This window comes from Arachis stenosperma, chromosome 9, assembly GCF_014773155.1.
Source record: "Arachis stenosperma cultivar V10309 chromosome 9, arast.V10309.gnm1.PFL2, whole genome shotgun sequence".
NCBI lineage: Eukaryota > Viridiplantae > Streptophyta > Magnoliopsida > Fabales > Fabaceae > Arachis > Arachis stenosperma.
The window spans coordinates 11,896,966-11,917,970 of NC_080385.1; the positions used below are offsets into that span (position 1 = coordinate 11,896,966).

Below are 21,005 nucleotides of genomic sequence, written 5' to 3' on the forward strand. Positions count from 1 at the left end.
TTCAAAGGGAGTATTCTATACTCTAACCTTTAATTTCTTTCCATTTAAATTTTTAATAATGTTTGTCATCAAGGGGGAGATTGATGAGTTTGGAAAACTCTAAATTAATATTTGTGATGACTAAATATTATTAAAATAATTAAATACAAAATTATTAATTTGATTCTCACTTAACATATATTGATTAATAATTTTGTTGCAGGTTTTAATGTTGGGCCGAAAAACAAATTTCTGGTGCAAGCCCAATTACATTCAGCCTTTGGTTTTGATAATATATGATGAATATGGCTGAATTAATTTTTTATGTTACTTGGGCCAATTTAATCTATTATGGTTATAAGTCCAAGTTGAAAATGCTTTCCTATTTGCTTTATGCATAATCCAAAAATTCATCAGAAAAGCAAATGTTACTATTGGGCCAGAATTAAATGATTGTAACAACTAAGCCTAATTTTAATTTGATAAAAGTTCCTCATGCATGATCCGAAACAAATGGAAGAAGGAAAACAAAATTGCTTCCAACGGATCCAAGCATTTCACCATGTGATGGATTCCAAAATTCATTACATTGTCATTTATTGCATGAGAACTATGAGAGAGAAAACAAGACACTTGATTTGATTGTAGCACTTATGGCTACACGCTACTCAGCAAGGAAAGAATCATTTCATTTAATCTCACTCTCTTTCCTAATTCAATGCTTTTCAAATTTTCTCTCTTCTCTCTCTATTTGCTTCTCTTCTTCGGTTATTACCCAGGAAACAATGGAAGCTATGTTCAGCTACCAAAAGAAAGAAAAAGCTGCACGCATCAAGACCATCGAAATGATGATGGCAAGAAAACATAATAAACAAAAAGTATGTTGTGGCTGAGATCATCACCAAAAGTGGTAAGATTTGGTGAGGTAATCTCGAGCTCTTCATACTCAAAAAGAAAGAAGGAGATTCGGCCAGCAAGTAGGAGATCTTTGGAGGCATGGCTTGTCTCTGATTCTACTCAACCACCACAGGAAGTAACTAGAGTGGCGAAATGATGGAAGACGCAAATATTGGAGCAGATGAAGCCATCATCATCATGAAGCATCAAGGGCCAGAAATCCATCTTGGAGAGCAAGCCAAGGATGGAGCGCTCGGATTGATGTAGAGTGATGACCAAGGAAGAACTAGAGGTATTTGCATGTTGGATTTTGCATGAGTTACCTCTTCTCTCTCTGTGGCTGAATCGGATCTGTTTTGAAGGAAAAGAGGTTAAGCTTGGTTTTGTTTCAACTGTGAAGGCTTCTCTTCTCTATAAAATGGGTGAACAGTCACGGTTTGATTCAAGGGAGAAAGTTTGAAAGTGCAAGGCACAGAAGTCTCATAGCTACCTAAACTTACAGATTTTCTTCTCCTTCAATGTATTCTGTTTAGTATTTTTCTGTTTAATTTTGTCATGTCTTGAGTCTCATGGAAAAAGGCAAACAGTGAAGTTTGTATGAAAAAGCCATAGAGCAGAAAAAGGCAGAGAGTGCAAAATTAAAAGAAAAAGCCATATATGTCTTAGAGTTCCTTTGTTCATCTATGTTGTGTTTCATGATTCTGTGGGAATTCCCTTGTAAGTTGGGTTAGCACTTTACAGTTTGTAATCTGGATGATTATAGTGAAATTCCATCATTGTTGCGATGGAGACTGGATGTAGGCTGCATTGCACTTAACAGCTGAACCAGGATATATCTGGGTGTAATCTTTTCTCTCTACTACTCCATTTCTGTTTCTGCTGTACAGGAGCTAAAATAAAAAATATCTCGTGCCAAGTGACGAGAAAAAAATAAAAAATCTCGTGGCTAGGGACGAGACAAAAACAGAAAAGTCTCCTCAAAAACCAGAAAGTGTAATCGAGAAAAAGGGGCTAAGATTCAACCATCTTCTCTTAGCCACTGAAACCATCAAATATCATATGAATAACGTATCTTTTTTATATCAAGAGTGGATGTATTTATAGAATTATTGTGCTACATACGGTTACTCAGTAGGTTTAATATTGTGGAGCTGTTATTTAGTGGGTCTAATTATGTGATAACTGCTCTTTAGTGAACTTGTTTAGAGAGATTTTCAAAAAGATTCTTAGGTTGGTACGTAATTGTTTGATTTTATAGGATAAGTCCAATAGAAAAGTAAAACACTGTACTTCTGCTATATAGCAGGTGTTTATTTAAAATTCCAATTTATAATTTAGCTTGAGTCAGGTTATCGCCAACGAATCCCTAATAGCTAATTATTTTCTAATTGATATATTATATGTTCATATCACCCACCATATTCAAATCGACTGCGACTCCTCCAGAGATAACAACTTTGCCTCCTCCAAGCTCTCTTTCTCCGTTAATGGCAACCGAATGCTACAGATAAAGTGCTTGAAGTAGTGGAAGTTTAGGGACAATAAAAGAGCTGAAATCGACGGCATTCCGGTTCATATATCATGAATAGTGTACAATAGAATAGACTCTTCAACAAGGACAAAACTGGTGAGTTCAAGTTTGAGGAGGATGAACATGACACAGGAACATCGTGAATCCATGCTAGGAAGAGTTAGCAATGGAGGAATGTATGTTTTCAACTACCCCAATTCGAGTTATACAGAAAGTTGTAATGTCATAGTTATTTCATGAATGATAAAAATGACTCAAGTGCCAGTTTTAATTACTCATTCTTTATTTTTGCTTTTACCTTTTTCTATCTCCTTATATATTATGAACTTATGTTACGTGTACCTAATTCGTATAGCATCAGGTGAACACGAAATGCTCTTTCCCCAAATGTCATATTAGAGTTGTTATCCAAAATTTCAAGGGGGTTCAACAAATAGAATATGGGCCGTTTAGTGAAGATGGATCCATCTTTGATGAAGGAGTTGATCAAAAGGGCCAATTTGAGACCAACGCAAGTAAGATGGATGAAGATCTGTATTTTTCTAATTATTTTTTTTGAATTTGATTTGTTTGTTTTATTTTGTGTCTTTGCAGTACCCCATTAACCTTTGAATTTAATGAATATCTCGGTGCAAACAAAAATAAAAAAACCAACTTGAATTATATCTTAAAATTTTAGAATATAATTTAAATTAATTAAAAATTGAGAAACTAAATTAAATTTTGAGTCAAATTTCAAAAATCATTTTAAGTATTAATTTATTATGTGTAAATGTATTATATTTCATTTTATGTGTATAAATTCTTCTACACTTTATTGTTGATTTTTTAAAAAATTAAGTAGCCATGTTTTAGTTCAAAAACTAATTCAAAAAATAAAGATGGTCTCCTACTAATAAAAACTATTAATGTCTTATATTTAGATAAAAAGAAAGGGAAAAATTACATTTATTTTGTTCATATTCATCAATTAAAATTACAGATAAACATTATATAATAAGAACGGATAATACAAATCAACGAAATTAAATAAAAATAAATCCGCCTTGTTATTGATTTTTTCTAAAGGGCAAACAATAATACAAATCAACGAAATTAAATAAAAATAAGTCCAACATAATAAACAAACAATTAAACACAAGTAATTAAGATGTTCTAAAGTAGAGGGAATCCAAGATCACAAACAATTCCATTTAACGAGTCATGGCGGGATGAACATGTGGAGCCACTTGGTTGCCTCTGTTCAATCTTTCCTCATTGGCGGTCCAACCTATATAGTATATACAAAAATATTAGACCAATATTCATGTGTATCTTTATAAAGTATAATATACCAAACTATATAATATAATGATTAAATGATAATGAGAAATGTTCTCTCAACGCTTCAAAGTTATTTGACAACAACTTCATATTGAACTAATTAAAGCTTTCAATCCATACATTTAGTTAGTGCAATCCAAATCTATTAGACAATTTTACAATGTTTAAATAGGATTATGATACTACTTTTTCTAAAATTTAAGCAAATAAAAATAGACACATAAATAATTAAATCTTACTTTAATACGTCTTTAATGCAAGAGCTTATTTTTGGAATTTGCGAAAAAAATTTTATATATATATATATTTAATTTATCTTATACTAAATTTGTTTTAAAAATTATTAAAAATCAAACTCTAAACTTTTAAATTATAAAAATTATGATATCATGATACTTCTTTTTTTCAAAAATTTAAGGTGATATATCAATAATTATATCTCATTCTAATAAATAGCATATCTAGGTGATATAAAGTAAAAAGATAAAAATAAGAAAAGTTATATTGATTGATATATACCTAATGAAGGGTCAAGTCCACGGTTTTTGAGTTCTCTATACTCTTGGCAAATAGCACAAGAACCACAAAAGCAGTGAACAAAAAAGTCCATGCATGGTTCTTCTGGCAAAGAGTAGAGTCCTCTTAGCTTGCTTCTGTATGTGTAAGAATATACGCATCCACATCCCACGTATGAAAGCAGATAGAAGATCATTCCAGCAAATGCACAAGCTGTAAATAAATTGGTTAATTTAATCCAAAAAGAAAAAACGAATTTTACTAAATATATTTAAGTTTAAGTATAATAATATAAAAATATTTTTTATCCAACAAATTAAGTGATATATATTAAAAATTAATTAAACAACACATATATTTATATATAAATATATAATAACTGATTTAGTGGTTATTTTTTGTGTGCACATAATATTTTTATTTTAATAGATTCTAGTATAATTATGCTACCGTGTATGCAAGTATTGTTAAAATAAAAGTCATATTTTTTTGAGCAATACTTTTTAAAAAGCGTTATTTAACAATAAAAAGGAATTATTTTAATTTTAACAACACTTTTTAAAACACCATAACTACGGTAGTCGGTAGTCACCGTAGTAGCATTGTCATATTAGAATGACTTTTTATTTTTCATTTGTTTATTACATTAAAACATATCTAAAAAAAGAAAATTTTTTTTCTAATTTTTTACTTCCAAAAGCTTGTGTCATGGTACATGTTTTTTGCCAATGATATCGTCTTTATGGAAGAGTTAAGGGAAGACTTAAATAAGAAGTTGGACTTATGAAGAGAAGTTCTAGAAGTGTATGGTCTTCGCATAAGTCGTAGTAAGACGGAATATATGAAATGTAAGTTCAGTTTGAGAAGGGAAAACCCTAATATAGAAGTGAAGATTGGAGAAAATATTCTACCAAAAGTTAAAAGTTTTAAGTATCTTGGGTGCATCATACAGGATAATCGAGAAATTGAACAGGATGTAAATCATAAGATCCAAGCAAGTTAGTCAAAATGGCGAAGTGCATCTGGTTTTATATGCGACAAAAAAACGCCTTTAAAACTTAAAGGTAAATTCTATTGCACTGCTATTAGACTGCTATACTTTATGGTACGGAGTGTTGGGCGGCCAAATGGGAGCACGGACATAAGCTGCGTGTGGCAGAGATGAAGATGTTGAGATGGATGAGTGGTCGTACGCGATTGGATAAAATAAGGAACGAAGATATAAAGGAGAGAGTTGGAGTAACACCCATTGTGAAAAAGATTGTTGAATCGCGTCTTAGGTGGTTTAGACATGTGAGAAGAAGACCGACAAAACACCCAGTTAGGAGGGTGAATGAGATGGAAGATGGACAAGGGGTGAAAGGTAGATGAAGACCTAAGAAAACCATCCATGAGGTGGTTAAATGAGATTTATATGTAAATGGTCTCTTTATAGATATGATATATGACAGAGCATAATAATATCGTTTGATTCATGTAACCGACCCTACCTAATGGGACAAGATTTTGTTATTGTTGTGTCTTACTTTTATTTCAAAAGATTTTCCAAACATACTAAAGAATTAAAAAAATTACAATTTAATGACATTTAAACATACACAAAATATAAAACCACTATAAAATGAATCTTATTACATCTTATCTTATCTAATATAATAGTAAAAAAAAGTATTGACTTTGATATGAAAAGCTTGCAAGAGAGTAGCACAGCAATTCAAGTATAGTCACATACTAAAATGCGCTAATTGAAGATGATGTAATTAAATTCAAAACTGCATGCTAATTAACCATTAAAATTTAAAAACATTACTTTTGTTAATATGTTTACTCACATGATCTTCCTTTGTCTACAACTTCAGCATTCTGACCAAAGGTGACACATGGACAGCAGCAGGTCATACAGCCTTCATAATATTCATAACAGAGTGGGAAAAACATTAAATATATAGTTAGTAAAATCCAGCAAAATATAGCTAGCCCCAAGTAAATTAAATTATTTAAAAATGATGTTAAATAATACTTTGCCAACAAGATATTGAAAATAATGTCAAGAAGATTATTTAGCCTTTCATTTTTTTAATGAGAGTATATCGAAAATAAAAATATTATTAGCATATTAAAAATTAGTCACCAAAATAAGTTATATTTATGTATAAATATATATATTTTAATACATTTTTATTGTATATTTTATATTTTAATATATAATTTCCACTGATAGTTAATTTTGATATACACTTAGTATAATTATGCTAAAAATTGTCTCCAACTTCATTAGTGTATGTACATAACTACATATGCATTAAGTGTAAATAACATTCTTTTCCAATTAATATGCTCTATAATTAATATATGTTAGCTCCATTTCACAAAAGCAAATGAATCATGCTTAAAATTAAGTGGCTTCAAATGATGATAAATGCAATAATACAATATAATAAATTTAACTTAAAACTGTGCCAAGTAACAATATTGTGAGTTGGTAAAATTAAAGAGCTACTAGCTTACAATTTCCAGGGTCTTCAAAGCAACCACATAACCCTGTTGTCCATGCTCCAGTGGATGCAGAGCTGAATGGTGATTGTGCTGTCTTTCCTTCACCATTATACATTTTAGCTATAAACAACAAAGACTAAGAGAATATGTGTGTTTATATATGGAGATATTAAAACTATAAAAGGTTTATGTATGCAGCTATATGCATGTAGTTCTAGACTTCTAGCATATATATCTCACTTGGAAAAGGCTCAGGTTAACAAATTTGGCATTGACTTTCATGTATATGTTCCTTTTTTAATTTCATTTTATTCCTAATTGAACAACAACTACCAAGTCTTTGGTTTTGCTAGGACAAGTTGTCTTTGATTGATATATAATTAAATTTTTGTTCACAATTCAAAGTGCAAGGCTGGACCAAAAGAATTCCACTACTTCCCTTCCCTTAAATCATGCAAGCAAGTTAGATTATTCCACATGGCTTGAGTATATATGAAAGTATCCACCAACATATGCTGTAACTAATTTCTTAGTGTATTTTTATGAGTTTTTATTTTCTACTTTTCAGAATTCTGTAAAAATAAAATAAAAATTAAAAAAACCCAAAAAACAATAAGATCTTGTATTCTGGTTTTTATTTTATATAACTATTTTTTTCTATAAATCTTAAAAATAGAAAACATTAAAAAAAATGTATACCAAATTGCTTAGAGGTCAGTTCGCCTTAACTTCTACCAAATTATTAAATAAACACAATTCAATTCCATATTCTGATCTATTATCATTGGATGCACATATTTTTTTAGCACTAAATTTTATGGTTAGCTTAGCTCTAGCTGTAGTGGTCAAATTTGAAAGATATATAAACATAGGGACGTGGTCACATCAACTTAATACACAGTTGGGCATGAGAGATTGTATACAATATTAGCATCACTTACCAATGAATTCTTTGTCAAACAATTAAGAACGTGCCACAAGATATAATGACAAATACGGTGGATTGACAAGTTTATTCCATTGTTAACTGATTAACTCAAATTAATTAAATGACCTGTCGCAATAAAAATTCTAAGTTAATATCCTAAAATCAGGTTTCAGCAATCCACGTGTCATAATTCCGGTTCATGTTGAATGTATGCATTCTTCTTTTCAACGCCCATGTTTTACCGGTCTTATTTTCCATGAATTCATCCAACAAATTCATCCTGTTGACTGTTGAAAATGTTATTATTATGGTTGAGCAAAGAGATTTTTATATGAATGCATGATGAAGCTGCCGTTTCTCTCTCCTAAGTCTTACCATGTGCTAGTCATCCATGGAAGTTTCAACACCTAATTCAAAGCATCAGACAAGTGTGTTTGAAATTTGGCCAATCTGTTCTAAAAATTTACGCTATCACATGTATCATTGATGTAAATTTTACCTATAAAAAGAAATGATTCATTCATCAGACGGGCAAAATCTTTTTCAGCAAAAGAATCCAATTCATCCAATCTCTCCTTTCTTATTACCTATTTTTTATGCATCGCAAATTTTTCATTTGTCCAAGCATCACCATTATCACACACAATTACTTCATTATCATTCAGACAATCACAGCATATATTGAGTGTACATAAAAGATTATCTCTGATTTTGAACATATGGTTGCTGTCTTTCGAGATTGGTGTGTCATCAAAACTTCTACATGAATGCATCATGGAGCTGCCGTTACTCTCTCCTTCTCCCTCCCCCTCTGATTGAAGTCCCCATTGGTTCTCATTATTAAATTATCCCTCCCCAAGTTATTAGTAAATATGTGTGATTTAAACAAAAAAACAAGACATCACATGCCCTTTCATATTTATTTATTTGTTTACTTGGGCCAAGCAAGCATGATTAAAATAGAACAAGCTCACTGCAATAGTCCAAAACAACAACGCAGCACATTCCTTTTTTTCATTATTTATTTTTGTTTTTCAAAAATCATGAATGGCAAAAAACCACCTATCTTCAAGGATTATGTCAGAAACTTTAACAAGGATAACTTACCAAAAATCTAACTACAATCTCCAAAGTATGAGAACCTAAATCAATCTAAATATGTAATTTGTTATATATTCTTTGGTATCTGAAAATAAAAGGAAAGAAAAAAAAACAAAAAAACCAAAGAATAAACACTCTCTAAATGACAGTAAATACATCACAAGTAAATCAAGATCAGCACAATGATTAACAATAAACTCTAAAAGATTATCAATTTAAACCCAATTTTAATAAGATCAGCACAATGATTAACAAAAAAAAAACATTGAGTGAGATAATGAGCACAACATCAAGAAAGCTTAATAAAATTTAACATCAGAAAAAAGAAAGAACAAGCCAATATCAGTTTATCAGTACCAATTTAACATAGTTTTCACAAGGTTAACACAAAAATTAACATGCTTTAACAAAGATTAACAAAGTTTTTAATCCAATTTTAACAAACTCAGCACAATGATTAACAACAAAAAAAAATTCCTAAATGAGGTAATGAGCACAAAATCAAGAAAATTTAACAAAATTTAATAACAAATAAAAAAACCCAAGAACAAGCCGGTAACAGTTTATCAGTACCAATTTAGCATCAATCAATAAGCCAATGATTAACAAGCTCCCCACAATGATTAACAAAAAAAAATGACTCCATGAGGTAATGGGCACAAAATCAAGAAACTTTAACAAAATTTAACAACAGACAAAAAAGCCAAGAACAAGCCAATAATAATTTATCAGTACTAATTTAGCATCAATCAATAAGCCAGTAACAGAGTTAATTAATCAAGAATAGGCTAGAACAAGCCAGAGTAGTGAGCAAAGCCAATTAACCAAGAACAAGCAGTAAGCACTGACAGAACATCCAATTAACTCAAGCACAAAGTAAAAAAACAAAACAGCAACAAATCACTTAATCAATAATCATCAATCAATGAAAAACAAAACACCAACAGTGAGTATTAAAAAACGACGATCGCTAACCATCGGGGAACAAGCATGAAGAGGGTTTGGTTTCTGAACAGACAATAAAAAAACACGATGAACAGGCACTAGCAGTGAGCATTGACGACGACGGAGAGCGGTTGAGCGCAACGGACGACGGCGAAAAGGCGACTGATGGGAGCGAACAGGGGATGGAGAGCGAACAGATGACTGATGAGAGCGAACAGAGGATGGTGGGGGCGAAGTAACGAACGCCGATAGCACGAAGACAGAAGTTCTTGAGTGCGACGGATGCGGCAGCAGCAGTCTCTCACTCCGACAGACGGCGACAATATTGGTGGAGGCTAGAGTTTGCTTTCTTTGGTGGAGGCTAGGGCATTTTGCTGATGACTAAGGAAGGAGTTGGAAAGGGGGAGCCAAACGCATGCAATCCCTTTTTTCCGTTCAACAAAGGAAACGGCGTCGTTTCCTGTAAACCGACCAGGTCCCGGTCTGATTTTTCTGGCTGGTTCCCGACCGGTTCAGCAATTTGTATCCGGTTTCTACTAATAACCCAAACCGCCTAAGCAATCGGTTTACGGTCAGACTGATTTGACCGGTCAATCTGGTCTGATTTTCAGAACATTGATCACAACGCAGCTCAAGAAGGAAAACATAAATTTATAACAATCCCATCAACAATCCAACATTCTAGCATACATAACAATTTCATCCATTAACAATAACATAAGTCTCAATAAAAACATAAATCTAATGACATAGAACATAATATAGTCATTTATAAGATGGCTCCGAGAAGAGGATGGCTGGTCGACAGCAGCTGTGTTGCCTGGATCTAGGTTTGTTGTATCTCTCCCAGCAAAAGAATTTAGTTAAGAACTTAAGATGCAAAATCACAGGTGGGGCGGGTTTCAAGATAGTTTAAGTTTCGGGTGGGTTGAATTTCAATGCGTATTCTGATTTTTTTCGTTTTGAGTTAACTTTGTTGGCACCAAGTCCTAAAAAAAAAAAAATTAAAATTGCATTAAATTTTTAAATTAAAATTTAGTATTTAAAATAAAAATATTATTATATCTTGCATTTTAAATGTTTTTACATTATTCATTTTGATTATTAAATTTTGACAAATTTAAATAAAATAATTTTTTATTTTAAATTTTAAATATGATCTTAACTTTTTTTTAAATGTATTTACATGGATCTAAATTCAAAGTAACAAATTTTAAATTTTTATGTATATCTTAAATAATACAAAAATATTTGTTAGTGATTTTTTTATTTTAATGCTTTATTTTGTTAGACATTATACGTACTAATTTTTTTTCTTGTGTTCGCCATTATCAGGTTTGTTTTTAAGTGATTTTTTTCTTAAGCTCAACCTGAAATTTATAAGTTTTATTATTTGTATTATAAATTTATCCTTTAAAGTTATGTTTGGATAATTTAGTATTCAACTCAAGGATCTAATATTCACATTAGATAATTGGTTAAGAAAAATAATTTAATTAATTATGATATATGTAGATTTAATAATTCAAACAACACTAAACTACTATTATATTTGACCTCAACATTTAAATGAGCATCTTTTATAATTCACCAATCTTTTATAATTCACTAATTAATTAGGATATATGTAGATTTAATAATTCAAATAACACTAAGCCACTATCATATTTGACCTTAACGTTTAAATTTGTATTTCTTTATACTTCACCATTACTCATAGTATCTATAAAATATAGGTGATGAATTACGTATAAAAAAAAAAATCACTATAATAGTTAACTTACTCATGTAAATTTTAGGATTTACCAATTGAGATATAGGGTTTATAATGAACATAAGTATTAGGTTAATTGACCTCAATCTTTAAATTATTATTTTTAGAGTGCACCAATATTCATGATATATATAGAATATATAGATTATGAATTGCATATAAAGAAATAAAAGAGTCGTTGTCTGATTAGTGTTTACGGTTGTTAATTTATTTAGGTAAAATGAACATAACTGATAGGTTAATTGACCTCAATATTTAAATTAGTATTTTTTTAGAGTGCACCAATATTCATAATATATTTATAGAATATAAGTGATGAATTGCATATAAAAATAAGTTACTTTATCATTAATGTTTATTGTGGTTAGCTTAATCATATTAAGTTTAGAGTTCACCAATTGAAATGTAAAATTTAAAATGAAAATAAAAACTAAATTAATTGACCTCAATTTAAATATAAGAAGAATATAAGCTGATATTTTTTTTTAGTAAAAAATAATAATAAAACTTATTCATTAAATTAATTACATAATAAAAAATACAAATAATATGTTAACTAAAAAAATAAAATTATTATTTTTTATACTATATTTTTAAAAAGAATTAAAAATTAATTTAACTCTTAATAAATTACATATTAAATATTATTATTTATATAATATATATCTATATAATCAATTATTTTAAAATAATTTAATTTATATTTTTATTGAATAATATTTATTTAAAATTATAATTTTAATTCCCGTGCTTGGTACGGGGGATAAAACTAGTATATAGAAAGTTTGAGGAAATGATTAGCATGACCCAGTCATATAGTAGCATATGAGTATTTTTTTATATTATCATTTGTGTTTTTGCTAAGAAGTTACCAACAAGTAAGATATATTTTGCCATTATTTGACTTTGATTTTTCATTGGCACATAGTGTAACAAGTTTCATATAGAAGTTCTTGCGTGGTAATTAATCTTGTCCGATGATGTAATATGTATATCTGGGCTCTTGAAGGGATTAAGCTTCGTTCTTCTTTTTTAAAGACCAAATATATTTTGGCCTTCTAGAGAAATTTGAGTGGATACCTATAACGCTTATAGTATGAGAAATATGTTAAAATAGTAAAATAATTCAGAATTTAAACTTTATTCTTGAGATTACTACAAAAAAAAGGTCTATGATTATGGTTAATAGTTAGTAAAAAGGGTGAACATAGGTCTATAGTTACGGTTTTTGATCTATGATCACGGTTTTTTTACTCTGGCCTATTCTCTCGTGGCCATAGATCTATGATCACGATTTTTTTTATCTATGGTCACGGTTTCTATGGTCACAGTTGTAATGTTCAAATTCTGGTACTTTAGACCACGTTTTTTCTATCGTGACCATAGCCTCTATAGTTACCCCTTTTCCAAAATCGTGACCATAGCCTTATCTAGATCACGGTTTTGGCCATGACCATAGCATCTATGGTCACTCCACCTAAAACCGTGACCATAAGCATATCTATGGTCACTCCACCAAAAACCGTGACCATAGCCTCTATGGTCACCCCACCTAAAAACCGTGACCACAACCTTATCTATGGTCACAGTTTTGGCCGTGACCATAGCCCCTATGGTCACCCCTCCTTAAACCGTGACCATAGCCTTATCTATGGTCCCAGTTTTTTGCCGTGACCATAGCGTCTATGGTCACCCCACCTTAAAACTGTGACCATAACCTTATCTATAGTCACTGTTTTCACCGTGGCCATAGCTTATCTATGGTCACCCCTCTTTAAAACCGTGACCATAACCTTATCTATGATCATGGTTTTTCGCCGTGACCATAGTCTTTATCTATGGTCACGGTTTTCACCGTGGTCATAACTTATCTATGGTAACTTGTTTTATTTTATGAAATTTTTTTAAAGCATAATCACATCCTAAAATGATGATAATTACAAAATAAATCTAAAAATGAGAAATTCAATAAATGTAAATCATAAAAGTTTCATTAAAAACTAGATATCCATTACATCACTAATTAAAATAGGGTGTAATTTATCCATTACATGTAATATCGGATAAAGTCTCTTATCAAAATGTAAAGAACACATAAAAATAATACATTTCGATAACCAAAATCATTATAAGACCCATCTCATCTTATATTTATATAGAACATATTTTCTTCACATCATGTCATCCTGCTAGCAAAAGAAATAAAGAAGTTAGAACAGAACAAAAATATTTTTGATGATGCATGCAGTACAGTTGAGTAATGACTATGGAGCACAAGTTAAATAAGTCAATCAATATGAAAATTTCAACCACTAAATAACAAGGAGCATTTGCTAAAGTTTTGAGCCATTTGGTAATGTTTATATTTTTTTAATCTATCTTTGAGTGAAACTTCAATTTTCCTGTTGAACTGAAAAAAATTCAGCATAAAAAAATAACCACAACCAAAAAAGAAGCTTAAAAAACAAGGTAATACCAAAATACTATTATTAGCTTTCAACCCATCAAACAAATCAAGTAATCAACACCAGTAAAATAGAAAAATCAGATCGAGTGTGAAATCAATAGACAAAGTCAAATTTAAAATAATAATAATGCTGATTGCTATATATTACTGAGTACTGATTCAATGCTAATTGCTACTCCTTCACCTTTATGTATTATTATTGCTTTATCTATTTTTCTATACCTTCTGAAAAAAATGGTAAGTTACGCATCTTAGTTCATAATTAGTTTCTTACTTTTCTATTCAATACGTACTCATGGAGCCCATTAGCCAAATGTCCAATTTGATGACCATGTAACATCTTTTTAATTTGATAACGAACTAGATTCTGTTGTAGATTTGCTTTAGGCCAATAAAATCAACAATGAAATTAACATTAACAGCAATCAGCCACTACTAAAGGAGTGACTTCTCGTCCAAAATAATTAGTTGCCCTTTTTTACCATATATCCGCTTACTACTCTAGTTAAATGTGCTATCAAATTATTATATATGGCAATTACGAGATAAACTTACTGCTTACACTACTAGAAAACTAGTTATTACAGACGGATATTTCCGATGGATTTTATCCCACTGAAATACAGAGGGAATTTCAGAGGAATTTTTTGTCGGAAAACAAAAAAAATGGATTAGCATAAATTACATACGGAAAAGAGAATCCGTCGATAATTCTGTCGGAAAAATTAATTTTTTTCAGTGAGAAATAGTTACAGACGGAAAATCCATCTGTAATTAAATAGACAAAATGCTGCATTTTTATTAAATTATTACAGACGGAAAATTCATCTGTAATTTAAATTTTCTGTCGAAAATATTAAAATAAGAGTTTAATTCTCGTTCCTCTCTTCATTTCTCAAACACCCCATCCTTCGCGGGCTCCTCACCCATGCCCTCCAAATCCTTCATCGGCGGCACCTCTCGTTGTTGCACCGTCAGTGCCCGGAGCTCCATCACACCCCTTTCCCAATCTCTCCGTCACACCCGCTCACCAGTCTCTCTCTTTCAGCTTCGACGTCGATGAATTTTGCCACCCTCTCGACACCGTTTTCTGTCGCTGCTCGTTGAAGCTCGTCAGCGTCGTCGCCACTTCTACCTTTTCTTCTCGTCGCCGTTGATTCAGGTAGGCTCCGTCATCCCTTCTGATAACATTGATTCTCTTGCCATTGTATCTGTTCTCTTCTGAAAACAATTTAGGGTTTTGTTACAGGCACAGAGATGGCAAGCTTTATGTGAAGGAACTCCAAATTGTTGAGCATTGAATTGAATCAGATTGGATATATTTTGGAATGGACTTTGTTAATATGCATTCTACCTGTTTGTTGTTTTGTCTATTTCTGATTTTCTATTGTTGTTGTTGTCTCTTTGGGGTTAGCCTCATTCTTCAGGAGAAATTAGGAATAGATTTATGTGTGTGAAAGGGGAAACTAAAATTGGGAAGAAGCTTGAGAAATCACGCGTCTCAGAAGAAGAGCTGATCAAGAAAATTGAAGGTAATACTTTGACTTCAAATTGATTGTGACTATGTTGCTGCTTCTTGTCACCTTTGTCAATTAAGCATCAAGATTCTAGACGGCATGAAAAATCATCTCATGTTAAGACTGACAGGGATATAAAGTTTCTACTTAGATATAGAGAAATGTAAGGAAAACTTCTAATTCAATGCTTGAACTAGTTTCATCATCAGGCTCTTATTCTTCTTCTTCATGAAGGGTTACTAAGATGTGGTAAGAGTTGCAGATCTCAAAAGAGGAAATATCTCTATGAAGAGGAAGCCATCATCACTAAGTTGCATGCTTCTTTTGGCAACAGGTTAATGCTATTTACTACTACTCTATATGTGTCTCAATGCCATTATGTGTCTCAATGAGAGAGGTGACCTACAACTCCTAATTCATGGCATATGCATACGTCTCCTTATTGTTATGTTTGCCACTTTCCTTGCAGTCACAAAGGTGGCTGTGGGAAACATGTGAGGATTTGTTATTTGGTGCATTCATGACACATGGCTCCTCTTCTCCAGGAAATGTAATATATTTGTGCTTGATTGTTGCTCCTAGTTCCAGGCTGCTAATCATGTTTATATCTTATACAGGAAGACTGCTAATTTTGATTGTTGACACCTAACAGCATAGGTTATACATACCTACTTTGCACATTTAACAGTTCTACAGATTCGAAGTAATTTAGAAACAGTTTTAGCTCTGAATTTTATTGTTTCCACTGACGGTATTCTCAAGTTTTAGCTCTGACCCATTTCTAAGTGTTCCAAACATAAGTTAATCTTATCATAATTTCAGTGTACTTGATTGAGCTATTTTATTTGCAGGAAGTGGAAGGAAATTGTGGATGAGTGGGTGAGGTTGAATCAACCGGGTAGAACAGCTTTTCTCATGGGTAAAACCAAACCTCAACTTAAATATTTTGGGACATTTTTCTTAGTTAAGGAATTAGAAATCCAAGTGTTTGATGATAATTGTTGGCGTTGCATTTACATTTGCAGCTGATGGGGACTCTCCACCGCTGAAAACCACCCAAAACGGGCATCATCAGGTCTTTCTTGGACCCTTTTTTAATTTTTATTTTTTATATCATGGTAAAGTTTAAGGCCCTGTTTGGCGTTATTAATATTTGAGGTACATTTTCCATTGCTGGATGAATGGGTTTATCTTTATGTGTTTTTGTTTGTCATGAATCATTTCTCACATGAATAGATTTGTGTATTTTAACATGCCATTCTATGCTAGAGTTTCTTTGAACTTGAAGTGCGAAAAACTACAAACTACGACTCATGATAGCTATCTCAAAAATCAAATTTGAGTAATAAGTAATAATTGATGAGTGGAGTTTCAGTTGTTATTCTTATATGGTGCTTCTCTTCCTTCTTTTTCATGAATATAGACAGGGCTTATGGAAAAATCTCTGATTGAGTTCCAGTCTACAAAAGGAGATGTTCTTCCTGCACACAAGGTGAATGATTGACTTTCTTTTATCAATTACTTTGCATTTCATAAATCTCTAACCGTTATATCGTTCAACTCATATTTGAAGAAGTTATCTTTAGTACTTAGTTTTATATGAACCTATTCAATTGTTCACATTTCTCGGTCTTTAAGTAATTTTCTGTGTTACATTTTCTTCCGCCTTTTGTTATTCACAGTAGAAATACTTTCTTCAATACAATTTCTCTTTTTAAAAGGTTACCACTGTTAGATCTAAGCTTTGTTATCGGGTCATTCTAGTTTTATTTAAGCTAAGCTTCTCTATGCTTTCTTATTTCAATGGTTACTATAGAGAAACCTGCTGTTGACTGATAGTGACTAGTTAATCCTCTTAAGGATGAGAAAAAAATATCCCTTATTTGGGGTTATTTCTGTTGGATGCTTTGATTGTTTAACTTCCCTAAGCATAAATAATTTCCTGTCAATAATATTCTTTTATCATTTGGATATTAAGATATTGGGTATTGGCCTGTCTGAATTTTAAAACTAGAAATTCTGTTGAAAGAAACAAAATAGACTTATGGCTTTCTTTGCTCAACATTACATGTAGACATGTAGTAGCATCACTAACTGAAAGAACATTGTGCTTGATCCAGAATCAGAGCCAGTGCTTAGCAGATCTATGTGGCGCATTGCACTGTGACATTGAAATCAATTTTGGGTTGGAAAAATCAAAATGTAATCCTGCTGCCACTGCAAGAAATAAACATCTGTGCAAGGTGTGCATCAGTCTGTCTATTCATTTGTTTTAAACAGATTTGTTTCAAGCCACCAATTTATCTTTAGACACTGCATTTTCATGTTCATATAATTGTTGTGATTGAAGCCTCTTCTCTTCCTCAACTCAATGACAGTTCTTGATTGTTTAATTGATCAAAGACTTGTATAAAGTATCCAGTCACTGAATTGAATTTGAATCACTTGCTTTTAGACTTGTTCTGGTTTATTGCATTGTGTGCATTACATGTTCCAAATCTGCTATTGCTATTTGGCAGCGTCCATGATCTTTAAAAAGAACTAACCCTGCGAAATCTATGGAAGAGTTCCAAATTGTTGCAGGCAGATACTTGAAATTTAATCAAAAGTAACTGCAGTGGTAACAACTCCTTTTTGGTTCTTTTTTCTAATAATTGCCTTATTTATTGTCTGAGTGTAGATCGGATATAGTAAGGTAGACATTCTCTGCTCAGAAAGTGGGAAGCAGCGAATAATTTTGATGGACCAAGAATCTCAAGAAGCAAGTATATTGACATCATTACTAAGAAGCTCAAGAAAGAATGAAGCTATCCATAAATTAGGATATTGAATCTTGATGAGTCCACTAGTAGTTATTTGCCATCTAATGTATTTAGATTGTATTATTGCATGGAAATAATTGCTTATTATAAAGAAAGCGTTTTGTACTGACTGGTGTGTTTTTCTATTTATACCATCAATAAAAATTTGTATTTATTAAATTTATATTTATTTTGTATGAAAATAAGTATATTTTGTAATTAGAAAAATAAGAAAAATTCTATTTTACCTTTCTGACGGATTTACAGACGAATTTTCTGTCTGTAATTAGAGTGTAAGATGATTTTCCAAAGTTCAAATTATAGACGGAAAATCCGTCTGTAATTACAGACGAAAAATCTGTCGAAAAATCCGTGTGTAATTATAGACGAAAAATCCATCGGAAAAAGTTTGTCGCCTTTGGGAAATGGATAGAAAATTTACAGAGGGAAAATCCGTCGGTAACTGGTAAAAATCCGTCTGTAATTTTTCGACGGAAAAAAATCCGTCGGTAAATAATTTCCGACGAGGCTTTTACAGAGGGACAAAATCCGTCGATAATTTCGTCGGTAACCAAAAATCTGTCTGTAATAAAGACTAAATCCGTCTGTAAATATGTCTGTATTAATCCATTTTCTAGTTGTGTTAGTTTCTTCATTTTGAGATGCCATATGAAGTTGTTATAAATAGTGCCGCAGCAACTACTCAACTCCTGTTGTCTTTACCAGTACGAAAAAATTATTCTATACACAAAACAAAGTCAAAATAATCAAGTTCAGATAGGAAAAACAAAATAATGCCCAATTTTAAGTTCCTATATTAATGTACATTTGTTTGCACTTATTAAGTTAACTTTTTTTATTAACATGGGTTCACATCTAAAATAGGCAGAATAATTTCCATTTGTGTCCCATGATCTTGATATATACATAATATAAAATAGCAGTGCTAAGTGCTAACTAATAATGCAGTGTAATAATGGGGAATAAGGTTGAACTTTAGATTACCGAGTCAATGTTGCAAAACTGACGAACTCAAAGGGACAAATTAGACTTCAAAAATCAAAAACATCGTCACTTTGTGATGGTACAGACTCATGAAATAGACCTATGAACAAGAATTTTCTATATATAATTTAAAAAAATTTCTATACAGCAGCATAACAAATAATCACCCCTAAATTAATTCAAACCAGCAGCATAACAAAATTACTAATCACAAATCACAAATCACTTATCACAATTTTAAAATTCAAAACACTCAGTGACATAAGTTCATAACAAAACAGCAACTTAACAAGTCATTAATCAACATTTTATTATTACTTTATTTATTTTGTGTAAACTATTTATTAGAGTGTGCATCTCAAAATATATTTTCAAGCTTACAAAAATTTTAAAAGTTAAAAGTAAGTAGTTATAATTACTTTTGAAACATACCTTAAATATACTCCAGACGCATATATTAGGGTGATCATGTAGTTTAGTATATTTAGAGTCTCTCTAGTCTCTTGATTGTTGAGAATCAAATAATACTCTCCTACGTACTTATCTAAGTTAGTTACTTCGTATAAGATAAATTGAACTTTTTCTTTGAATGAAGTTTTTTTAATACATCATCATTTAGCTTTCAAATTCTACGATTATTAACAAGTCTTGAAGAATACGTACGAGCCAGTTTAATTTGAACTCTGCTGGTATAAAATTTATTAACAATTTCCATAGTTTAATTTGCAACGATTTTATTTCATATATGGCTCGTACCTAATAAGATTTGTGGAAGTGATTTGGGGAGCCTTGATTGCAGCACGTAAATCTCCCTTCGCAAATCCAAAAAGAATATTATCAGAAATTGATTACGGAAAATAAATTGAAAAAATTTGAAACGTAAAAGGAAAACGGTGTACCAAGCAGCACCGAAAACTGAGACACCGATGGAGACGCCAATGCCGACGTCGGAAAAGGTGCAAGGAGAGATCTTAACGAGCGCAGTACACCAAGAACGGACGCCACTAACCTTCGATAAATAGAGAAGCCAACGAAAATGAAGAAGATGTGCTGAGTTTTTTGGGTTTTGCAAATTAGGAAAGAGAAAGAAGCGACCGCGTTGAAGAGCTTGAGACGGTGGTGGCGCTTAGGAGCTTGAGACGGCGGCGACAATAAAAGACTAGGGTTACAAATTGGGAAAAGAAAGAAGGGAGGTTTTAATTTCCTTCAGTTCTTGTTCACGGTGTTATGAATTAGGTATTTAAATTTTTTTATTAACGTTAAAATAAAAATATATATCATCACTAATACATCTTTTTCAAAAATGGTCTTAAACTTTTAGTCACATAAGGGAAAACAAAAATAAAAAAATGGCGTTAGCTGTTAAATATCTCTTTAATCATACTTTCATCTCTCCCTCCTTTTCATTAATTATTTATTGCCATGGTTATATATATATATATTCTCAAAAATATCTATCACTATTTAATAATTAACATATATTACTATATATACATATCAGATCGATTCACCTAAAATAAAAAAAAAGTAAACTAATAAAAAAATAAGTGTTTAATTTTTTTAAATTGGGATAATAAAATTGATATATTATATAAATTACAAATTTTGTAATAGTGAGTTTTTTATTTTTATTTTTTACAGTATTATTTTATCTAACATACCAAAAATTAATTTATACTACGCATTTAAATAAACGAACAAAATTAACCACTCAAATAATTTAAA

At 31.2% G+C, this 21,005-nt stretch overlaps 1 protein-coding gene and 1 long non-coding RNA gene across 2 annotated transcripts; both read right to left on the bottom strand.

The window, feature by feature from the left end:
- Positions 1 to 3,417: 3,417 nt before the first annotated feature.
- On the bottom strand, positions 3,418 to 6,927 carry LOC130951608 (cell number regulator 2-like). Its single transcript, XM_057880306.1, has 4 exons — positions 6,755 to 6,927; positions 6,079 to 6,150; positions 4,250 to 4,459; positions 3,418 to 3,677 (listed from the first exon to the last, which is right to left on the bottom strand). The coding sequence occupies exons 1-4, from the start codon at positions 6,855 to 6,857 to the stop codon at positions 3,601 to 3,603; spliced, it is 462 nt and encodes a 153-aa protein (XP_057736289.1). The 5' UTR covers positions 6,858 to 6,927; the 3' UTR covers positions 3,418 to 3,600.
- Positions 6,928 to 13,459: 6,532 nt separating this feature from the next.
- On the bottom strand, positions 13,460 to 20,501 carry LOC130948025 (uncharacterized). Its single transcript, XR_009072903.1, has 3 exons — positions 20,180 to 20,501; positions 19,713 to 20,092; positions 13,460 to 13,676 (listed from the first exon to the last, which is right to left on the bottom strand). It is a non-coding gene; the product is annotated as an uncharacterized LOC130948025 (long non-coding RNA).
- Positions 20,502 to 21,005: the final 504 nt, after the last annotated feature.